We start from the raw sequence: 11,027 nt of genomic DNA, 5'->3' as shown, positions 1-11,027 counted from the left end.
AGAATGATGGGTTCGATGACGGTTTTGATGTACCGTGCACTATTCAGTGTCCCCTCGACGATCACCAGAGGTGTACGACCAGTGTAGGAGATCGCTCCCCACACAATGATGCCGGGTGTTAAGTCCCATAGTGCTCAGAGCCATTTTGTAAGTGATTTTTGGTAATACTTCTGCTTAACTTGATTTCGCTTACTGATTATTGGTGTGTAGTAGAGTAATAACGTAACAAATAGACGAGTAAATACATTATTGACGTGATTTTCTCTATTGTTATGTTTTTAAATTTGAATAGAATATTTGTTCCTGTTAACATGACATGCTTTGGAACATGGAACATGGAAAACCTTAATTTTCCGGAGTAATTTTTGTAATTTCAGATAAAGACTCCAGCACATAAAAAATGAATTCCATCATTTAAAAATGGAATAAGAAAATATATTCAATTTTTATTACAGGGCTGGCTAGAGGTGAAAAGGTACACTACTCTCGACTACAATATACCTTTGCATACGAATGAGCTGATTTAGACGGTAAGAGAAATCTTAGTTTTGCCCAGAGTGGAATGAAATTCCTTCCAGTAATCCCAAAGAAACTAATAAGTTTAAAGAAATTTTGCGGGTAACGGAGTAGCTTAAAGGAGACTGCTGAAATAAACATCTCAGGAGACAGAGGTCTTCCCCTGCAGCATGGATATGCATTAAAGTCGTTGTACCTCATAACTGGAAGAGCTAGGGAATAACAATGTGACAAACGGTGGCTCGGAGATTTCAGTAAAGGGAATACTCTTGTGCCTCGAAGTAACTTTTTAACAAGATCGTGCTGGGATGGAGTTTCAAGTTCACAGTGAAAGCTTTGCGAAATGTGAAGAAATTTTATATAAAATGTAATAGTGCCTGTCCTTTCACACACACATTAACAACTAGGCATTCCTTTCGAAGAAGATATGAACATTATTGGCTTAACCTGTACCACGGTATGAGTTCTCTGTGAACCACAGGCTGAGCCGCATCTGACAGGTCCTTGTCAATGACGAGATCCTTAGAGACTGAATAGAATCTCGGTTTGACGAATTACGGGAAAGGAAATAGGTCGTGTCTATTTCGGAAGAACCATCCAGATATTTGGCTTGAGCTGTTTAGGAAAATTATGGAAAACGTAACTCAGGGCGACCGGACGGGGATTTGACCCGCGTCCTCCCGAATAGAAGTCCAGCTTCGCACCTAAAGCACCGCTTTGATCGGTGTTTTCTGGATAAGCTGGCAATCTTTCATGCTCAGTGGTGCTAATCTGTTGACGGCAACGGCTGGACAAAGTTATTTAGAAAAAATATCTGTATGATGCGTAAAGCGGAAACTGACCCTAAATAATGAAAAGTGGGAGGTCATCCACATGAGTACTAAGCGAAATGGCCGACCGGTGTGACCGAGCGGTCCCAGGCACTTCAGTATGGAGCCGCGCCACTGCCACTGTCGCAGGTTCAAATCCTGTCTCGGGCATGGATGTGTGATGTCCTTAGGTCAGTTAGGTTAAGTAGTTCTAAGTTCTAGGGGGGTGATGACCTCAGATGTTAAGTCCCGTAGTGCTCAGAGCCATTTGAACCATCAGAACTAAGTAAAATCCGTTAAATTTCGGTTACACAATTAATCACACAATTTAAAGGCTATCAATTATACTAAATACGTGGCAATAACAATTACGAACAGTTTAAACTGGAACAATCGCATAGATAATGCTGTGGGAAGAGCAAACGAAAGACTACGTTTTCTTGTTTTGTTAGTACAGCACTGAAAGATGCAACAGTTCTACTAAAGAGACGGCCTACACTACCCCTGTCGGTGTATGTTATCGTTCTGTATTATCGCGAAATAGCGCAGAGAGTGTCATGGATATTGTATGCGAATTGAGATCGCAATCATTAAAACAAAGGCGCTCTTCGCTGCGGCGAGACCTTCTCACGAAATTTCAATCACAAGCTTTCTCCCTCGAACGTGAAAATATTTTGTTGACTCCCACCTACACAGCGAGAAATGATCGTCGTACTAAAGTAAGAAAAATCAGAGCTTGCACGGAAAGATTTAAGTGTTTGTTTTTCCCGTGCGCTGTTCGAGAGTGGGTCGGTACAGGAATAGTGTGGAAATGGTTCGATGAACCGTCTGCCAGGTACGTAATTGTGAATTGCAGAGTACTCATGTAGATGTAGATATAAAATGAAATCGTCCATTAAAACCCTCCATTTGGGGAAGCTATTGTTTTAGTTATCTGTAAGCCACTATTATTATCTTTTATTTTCTCCTCATGCAGCAATATATCTAGGAATGTCCTGAGCTGTCAGTGTGCCTGTTATCGTTGTATTATTTTGATGGTCTACCATCATAATTACGCTTGTAGAAGTTAATCGGGATAAACTATATGTTGCCACTTATTTAATACATTCGTGACAATAACAGATCCCTTAGGAGTGTCTTGAGATACTGCATCTAGTGTCACGAATACGTAGAGAGCTTACTGGTAAACTTATACTGCCATACACAATTATGAAAAAAATTAAACTTATTTTTTGTCATGAGGACATCACTGCAGATTTTTAGCTCCAATAAGAAAATGGTTACTGATATTTGTATTCAATTAGACAACAAAAGTAAAAAGGAAGATCAGTGTTAATGTACCGTGAGCGATAGGGTCATAAGAGATGGAGCACAAGTTCGAATTAGGGAAACATTGAGCAGAAACCGGCCATCTCCTTATCAAAGATTCCATCACTTTATCTGTGTTGAGTTATCTAGAGTCACAAAGGAAAGCGTAAATTTGGAAGGTAGAGCGAGTATTTCACCCCAGGTCCAACTCGAATGCGTTTGGTGTCTTAATCACTGCCTCAGCACACTCAATATCTAGAGAACACAGTACAAATGAAACGGAAGTATGTGAACTGAATGAACAAAATATTAAGGCACAACTGCTATTCTTTTAAGCTCTTGGAAACCAGGTTGGATGCGTACACTATCTGATCGAATGTATCCGAACACCTATTAGTGGACAATGATCTGGGGTGTGTCCACCTTTCGCCCTTCTGACGGATTGAACTCTGCTGCGGAGACATGCCGTGAAGTGACTCAAAGTCTGTGGAGGACTGGTAGGCAGTTCTCCCTCAATAGCCAAATTCAGGGAAGCTCGTGATGTTGGACTCTGGGCTCTAGAGCGATGTCGAACTTCTAACTCATTCCAAAAGTGTTCCATGGCGTTCAGGCTGGGACTCCAGCCAGGTCAGTCTATTTGAGGAATGTCATTCTCCCAGACCATTGCCTCGCAGATGCTGCTTTATGACTTGGTACATTGTCATGCTGACACAAAACAATCATTGTCTCCGACCTGTTCCTCTACCGTAGGCACTACAAACTGCTGTAAAATACACTGAAGAGCCAAAGAAACTGGTACACTTGCCTAACATCGTGGAGGACCCTCGCGAGCACGCGGAAGTGCCGCAACACAAAGTGGCATGGACTCGGCTAATGTATGAAGTAGTACTGAAGGGAACTGAAACCATGAATCCTGCAGGGCTGTTTGTAAATTCGTAAGAGTATGAGGGGGTGGAGATCTGTTCTGAACAGCTCGTTGCAAGGCATCCCAGATATGCTCAATAATGTTCATGTCTGGGGAGTTTGGTGGCCAGCGGAAGTGTTTAAACGCAGAAGATTGTTCCTGGGGCACTCTGTAACAATTCTGGACATGTGGGGTGTCGCATTGTCCTGCTGGAATTGCTCACGTCCATTGGAATGCACAAAGGACATGAATGGAAGCAGGTGACCAGACAGGATGCTTATGTACGTGTCACATGTCAGAGTCGTATCTAGACATATCATGGGTCCCATACCACTCAAACTGCACCCGCCTCACACCATTACAGAGCCTTCATCACATGAACAGTCCCCTGCTGATATGTGGGCTCTATGGATTCATGAGGTTATCTCCATACCCGTATGCGTCCATCTGCTCGATACAATTTGAATCGAGACTTGTCTGACCAGGCAACATGTTTGCAGTCATCAACAGTCTAATTTCTGTGTTGACATTTGTGTCGTGTAGTCATCAAGGATACACGAATGGACTTCAGGCTCCGAAAGACCACATCGAAGATGTTTCGTTGAATAGTTCGCACGCTGACACTTGTTGATCGCCCAGCATTGAAATCTGCAACAATTTGCGGAAGGGTTACACTTCTGTCACGTTAAACGATTCTCTTCCGTCGTCATTGGTCCCATTCTTTCAGGATCTTTTTCCGGTCGCAGCGATGTCGGAAATTTGATACCTGATATTCACGGTACACTCATGAAATGGTCATACGGGAAAATCCCCACTTCAACGATACCTCGGAGATGCTGTGTCCCATCGCTCGCCCGCCGACTATAACACCACGTTCAAACTCACTTAAACCTTGATATTCTGCCATTGTAGCAGCAGTACCCGATCTAACAATTGCGCCAGACACTTGTTGTCTTATATAGGCGTCGCCAACCGCAGCGCCGTATTCTGCCTGTTTACATATCTCCGTATTTGAATACACATGCCTATACCACGAAACTTCCTGGCAGATTAAAACTGTGCGCCGGACCGAGTCTCGAACTCGGGACTTTTGCCTTTCGTGGAATCAGTTTCTTTGGCTCTTCACTGTATGTTCATATCATTCAATATTAAGCTTTTTGTCAAGCGCACTAAGGTGACCACACCCTTATCACGAAAAGCACTCCTATACTATAACAGCACCTCTTCCGTAATTCACTGTTGCCACTACACGCGGTGGCAGGTAACGATCTACAGATATTTTCCAAACATTAGTCGTTCCATCAAGCGCCATTCATTACTCCAAATCACTAGTTTCCAGCTATCCACTGTACTATGGCGTCACTCTTTACACCACTACAAGCGTCGCTTAGCGTGGATTACAAAAATCTGCGGCTTATGAGGATCTGCTTGACCATTGCACCTGATTAATTTTCCATTCCTCTTAACTACCTACGCAAAGTCACTGTGATAGATGGACTGTTGGTAGCACATTTTAAATCAAGAGTGATTCCTTCCGCATATTTCACGTAATTTTTCACAACCAATCTCTGCAATACTCAACGGCCTCTTTCCGTCAATACATGAGGTCTGCATGATCTATTCTGCTGTTAGTAATTCTCTAGCGACAACACAACACTCCTCGTCTCCTTTTATACTGGTGGGTCTGCCTGTTACGGTATATAGCGGTCAATTCCGCATAACAAAGAGGTGTCCGTATACTTAAGCCGGTGCCGGCGACCTCAATGTTGGCGCGCCAGCCGGAGTGGCCGTGCGCTTCTAGGCCCTACAGTCTGGAGCCGAGCGACCGCTACGGTCGCAGGTTCGAATCCTGCCTCGGGCACGGATGTGTGTAATGTCCTTAGGTTAGTTAGGCTTAATTAGTTCTAAGTCCTAGGCGACTGATCACCTCAGTGCTCAGAGCCATTCAATGTTGGCTGGATGTTTGTTGGCATACGTTTAGTATAAGGTTAGTCGACCTGGAAACAACGGAGCCTAATTCAGTGTAATTATTACTGCGTTGATGAAATAGGAGTAAGGAGCATTTCATCAAGTTACCTTCCGTTAGGAATGTGGAATGCACTCAACGACGGTGAAAAGACTTTCAGAATGATGGAGCACAGCAGTCCGTCGTCATTTCCTTTCGGGCTTTATTAAAACAAATCTAGATTTAGGCTAGTGTCTAGCTATTATCAGTGCACTATTTCGTAGTTTCATTAAATGTCTATAGCACGTCAGTCCCCTGTGTTCGAGTTCTGTCACAGCTCATTAAAGGACTTTCCATTACTCCACTGACAGCAATGTCCCTGAATGTACTTCGTTACATCACATTGCTGGGAAGTACCGGTAATAGGAAACCTGTTTCTCTGGGGTAATTACTGAGATTAATACAGCGAGAATCACTGAACACTTGCATCGCAAATATTTCGGACATGGAAGGCACTATCGATACGCGGTTTTCACAGAACTGAATTGTAGGCAAGGGCATGTATTTACAGCCAATACACAGATTTTGAGCTGTTGACGAAGGTGCAGTTTTTTACAACAGTTACATATTTTTAGTGGGACACTGCCTATTTACAGTAAAATCTTAAAAGTAGCGTAAACGAGAATGTCAGTAATATTTGTTGCACGAAGCTAGTGCAAACAGTTTACGAGTTATCGTACTGTGAGCATTATAAACAGCTACGGCTGTTTGTTTCATCCTAATGTTTAGATGTTAGGCCACGATGTTATGTCTGTTTACACCGCGTTGTATGTACAGTGCGATACCATTGCGACGGTCCTGTCACGTATTGTGTGATAGTAGACGTAGTAGGACGTGCTTCGAAGATAGTATTTCACAATGCGAGAAATGCGGACATGCTCATCATTAATGGTGAATGTAGGAAGTATGCCGTTCGTTTGTGTACCGTGTACGCCAAAAGACATCCCAACAGACGTCAACCTCTTCAGCCTCTTCAAACAGGTACAGATGACATGAAATGGCGCATTACTGCTGCGTGCGCTGTTTTTTCCTCTGAAAAGCTACAACGTGTGCAGCAATCATTGCATAGCAAACTGCAAGCTTGTATTGACACTGGTGATGGTCATTTTGGGCACAGGCTTGGAGAGAACATTGGTTCTTTACGTTTGAACCCCACAGAGGTTATGTTTTTACTATTGTTTGTCTTTGCACATACGCACCCAAGTGAAATTCACATTCGTTTGTCCTACGAAATTTAACAAACAACTGTCGGTGTTTACAATGTTCAAATTACAGAATCTCGTAGACCACTTATACTAAACTCCTGCAACGCCGGCCGCGGTGGCCAAGCGGTTCTAGGCGCTTCAGTCTGGAACCACACGACCGCTACAGCCGCAGGTTCGAATCCTGCCTCGGGTATGGATGTGTGTGATGTCCTTAGGTTAGTTTGGTTTAAGTAGTTCTAAGTTCTAGGGGACTGATGACCTCAGATGTTAAGTCCCATAGTGCTCAGAGCCATTTGAACCATTTAAACTCCTGCAACAAACACCATTCACGTTCTAATTTAGTCTACTTCGATTGTGGTACTGTCAATACGCATTGTTCCTATCAAATATTTGTACCTTTTTAAAAAAATAAATACAGATTTGAAACACATTATACTCTCTGTGTGGACTGCAAAGACGGGCCACTGCCTACCATCCCAATCCGTTATCAAAATACTTTCGGTGCAAGTTTTAGGCGATTCACTCTGTAAAATGCTGCAGAGACGGTAGTTGGATCCAAAACTCTACATTCGTTTCACGGGCGGGTGAGGAGAAGGGACTACTGGGGTCTCCATGACGAGGCCTGCCCGTTTTCGAAAGTATGTATCTTAAAGGACTGCGTGTGGTTACAACTGGGAAATTATTCATAGAGCATGAAATGTGAAGAGAGTGCTTGATGATGTGTCATTAATCTTTTCCCAACTTGCAGAGCGCGTGCTTTATGAAAGAGGTCTTCCATTTAACCACAACTGTTCTGCATACCATGTACTTAGCAGTCCGAGAAATTTTAATCACCACGTCAATTCTATGTCGGTGTGAAACCGAGGACACTTAATAACCTCGATTTATAGAGGCAACACAGCTGGCTCTTCACTTCGCCCGAAGTCACCACTATCATCCATAGCTCTGTGATCCGAATTAAAGCACCTGGGATGCCAGCACATAGGACTTAGAGCAGATATGCATTACATAATAGCAATTCAATTTTACTTCGGTGTGACTAATTGGTAATAGGGCAGCACGGGTAGCCTGGATGGACTTGGGACAACTCTAGATTTTTTTATGTAGCGTAATAACCAGAGAGTTAATTAAAATTAATGTTGGAGCAGGGAAATTTTAATTCGAAAGTGTACTGAAGAAGAAACATATAAACTAAGAAGAAATAAATAAACTGAAAAGTTTATCATGGTTTATTTGATTATGCAAAAACGCGGGCTAAGATTTTATGGACTTACTAAAAGGATAGAACCAACCACGTTAAATGAGCAGATTGTGAAATTATTCGAAAGTCGCAGCAAGAGTGAAACCTATAAAACGAATCGGTGCAGTAAAAGAAGACTTAAAGGAGGAAGGAATAACACAGCTTGATATAAAAGACAGAAAAATTTTTAGGCAGAAAATTTACGACTTGACATTTGGTCTGGCAAAAAAATAAAAAAAATAAAACAATAAGACCAAAACAACTTGGTTTTACGAGCTGAAAATAGGGCTATCTGACAGAATGAAAGTAATAAGGTCACAAACAAAAGCTGAAACAAAACTATGAAAATATTCTTTACTGTATATCTCGTGGTCCAATAGAGGCCAAACGTGAATAATAATAATACTGTATTTTAGAAGTGTGATAATCTGCATATACTGCACGTTTGTGTGATAGTACGAGATGTGACGAGAAACACACAATTCGAAGGATATCTAGTTTAGCGATAGTAGCTGCAGATTTTCATCATGTTCCGCCCACTCATAGGTGAAATTCAAGACCTACCCATATACAGAAGAGTATCTAAAGAATGTCATGGCGATGAAGGTTTGTTGACATCGGGTTTCTTTTATTTTCATTGTTTCACTAACTATTATGGTATTTTAATTGTAATGAAATATGAAGTAACTATGAATTTTGGTTTTGTATTTATTTTTATTTAAATAGTGGAAAAGTTTCTATCTTTACTATAACAGTTTCAGACATAAAATAATTAGAAAACAATATGGAAAGATCTTCCAGCGCATTACACATGTTCTTAAACGTGCTTCACACACACACAAAAGGACAAGTTCTCAGACAGTCAATAAACAATTTTTTTATCTTCTTCTGACCATCCTTCCATTGTATTTTCGTCAAATATTGCTGTTTCAGTTTGTTTTGGTTCCCTCTATATTTTAAAATAAAAGTGGCCTACAACTCACATAACGGATTCTAAACATGGTCACTGCGAAACTCTGTAACTGTCTCCCATTGCGACGAATAAGTTTGATATTTGACTCAGTTGCCCACATCCTTCCTCTGTAACGGTTCAAAAGTGTGGAGCCCTGCAACCTCACCATCGGGCTCGACGACGCTACAAACAGCAAGGTGTCGACACATGCGAAAGAAAGGCAGCGCTCACAAGTTGCTGTGCCGCCTAAGGTGCGTCAATGGTGTCACATTAGCAACAAATCACACTACAACCCTGCCCAACGCCACCACGGACGTGTCACACGATAGGAAGGTCGTCACTCTCCATCTTACCCACATTTCACCCCTTCTTTATTTATCTTATTTACACGTCAAGTTTCGTAGGACCAAATTGAGGAGCAAACCTCCAAGGTCATGGAACATGTCAGCATGTGAAATTACAACATAAAAGTAATAACGAATAAAAATAAAATTTTTATGAACCCCAAAAAAAGTCAATTCATAAGTTTAAGTAAACGCAATCAGCAACACAACAAGAATCAGCTTAATTTTTCAAGGAACTTCTCGACGGAATAGGAGTGACCCACGAGGAAACTCTTCTACGTCTACATCTACATCTACATGATTACTGTGCAATTCACATTTAAGTGCTTGGCAGAGGGTTCATCGAACCACAATCATACTATCTCCCTACCATTCCACTCCCGAACAGGGCGCGGGAAAAGCGAACACCTAAACCTTTTTGTTCGAGCTCTGATTTCTCTTATTTTATTTTGACGATCATTCCTACCTATGTAGGTTGGGCTCAACAAAATATTTTCGCATTCGGAAGAGAAAGTTGGTGACTGAAATTTCGCAAATAGATCCCGCCGCGACGAAAAACGTCTTTGCTTTAATGACTTCCATCCCAACTCGCGTATCATATCCGCCACACTCTCTTCCCTATTACCTGATAATACAAAACGAGCTGCCCTTTTTTGCACCCTTTCGATGTCCTCCGTCAATCCCACCTGGTAAGGATCCCACACCGCGCACCAATATTCTAACAGAGGACGAGCGAGTGTAGTTTCAGCTGTCTCTTTAGTGGACTTGTTTCATCTTCTAAGTGTCCAGCCTCTGGCTCGCCTTCCCCACAATATTATCTATGTGGTCTTTCCAACTGAAGTTGTTCGTAATTTTTACACCCAGGTACTTAGTTGAATTGGCAGCCTTGAGAATTGTACTATTTATCGAGTAATCGAATTCCAACGGATTTCTTTGGGAACTCATGTGGATAACATCGCACTTTTCGTTATTTAACGTCACTGCCACCTGCCACACCATACAGCAATCTTTTCTAAATCGCTTTGCAACTGATACTGGTCTTCGGATGACCTTACTAGACGGTAAATTACAGCATCATCTGCGAACAACCTAAGAGAACTGCTCAGATTGTCACCCAGGTCATTTATATAGATCAGGAACAGCAGAGGTCCCAGGACGCTTCCCTGGGGAACACCTGATATCACTTCAGTTTTACTCGATGATTTGCCGTGTATTACTACGAACTGCGACCTTCCTGACAGGAAATCACGAATTCAGTCGCACAAATGACACGATACCCCATAGGCCCGCAGCTTGATTAGAAGTCGCTTGTGAGGAACGGTGTCAAAAGCTTTCCGGAAATCTAGAAATACGGAATCAACTTGAGATCCCCTGTCGATAGGGGCTATTACTTCAGTTTCGATTTGAAAGCGTGTGGGTTACTGCTAAGATTTTTGAATTTGAGTGGTAGCTTACTGAAAATGGATGCAGCAGTATACTACACACCTTTCTGCACAAGAGTTAAGGAAGTCCGATCCAAATGCAGGTTTGATTTCTGGCGAGTATTAACTTAGTGAAAGCTGCTTATTCTTTGGAATAAGCTCATATTGTTAACAGGAAATGACAGTAAGGAATATATATATTGAGAGGCCAATTTCAAAAGACGCAGACTCGTGAACAGGAGTCGACAAGAGGTTCGTGAATTTACACCACTTGTTGCCCGAACAGCCCGTTTCTGAGCCAAAAATATCCTTTTAGTATGGGA

General features: G+C 42.1%; 1 protein-coding gene across 1 annotated transcript in view; it reads left to right on the top strand.

Moving 5' to 3' along the window:
* The first annotated feature begins 6,381 nt into the window (after window positions 1–6,381).
* LOC126297529 (uncharacterized) overlaps window positions 6,382–11,027 on the top strand; it is a 344,775-nt gene continuing 340,129 nt past the window's right edge. The window contains exon 1 of the mRNA XM_049988437.1: window positions 6,382–6,523. Coding sequence (XP_049844394.1) covers window positions 6,418–6,523 — 106 coding nt within the window. The 5' untranslated portion in view covers window positions 6,382–6,417. The remainder of the gene's footprint in view (window positions 6,524–11,027) is intronic.

Source organism: Schistocerca gregaria, chromosome X, assembly GCF_023897955.1.
Source record: "Schistocerca gregaria isolate iqSchGreg1 chromosome X, iqSchGreg1.2, whole genome shotgun sequence".
NCBI lineage: Eukaryota > Metazoa > Arthropoda > Insecta > Orthoptera > Acrididae > Schistocerca > Schistocerca gregaria.
Note: the sequence above shows the minus strand (reverse complement) of the source record. Positions and strands in the feature narration are given on the sequence as shown.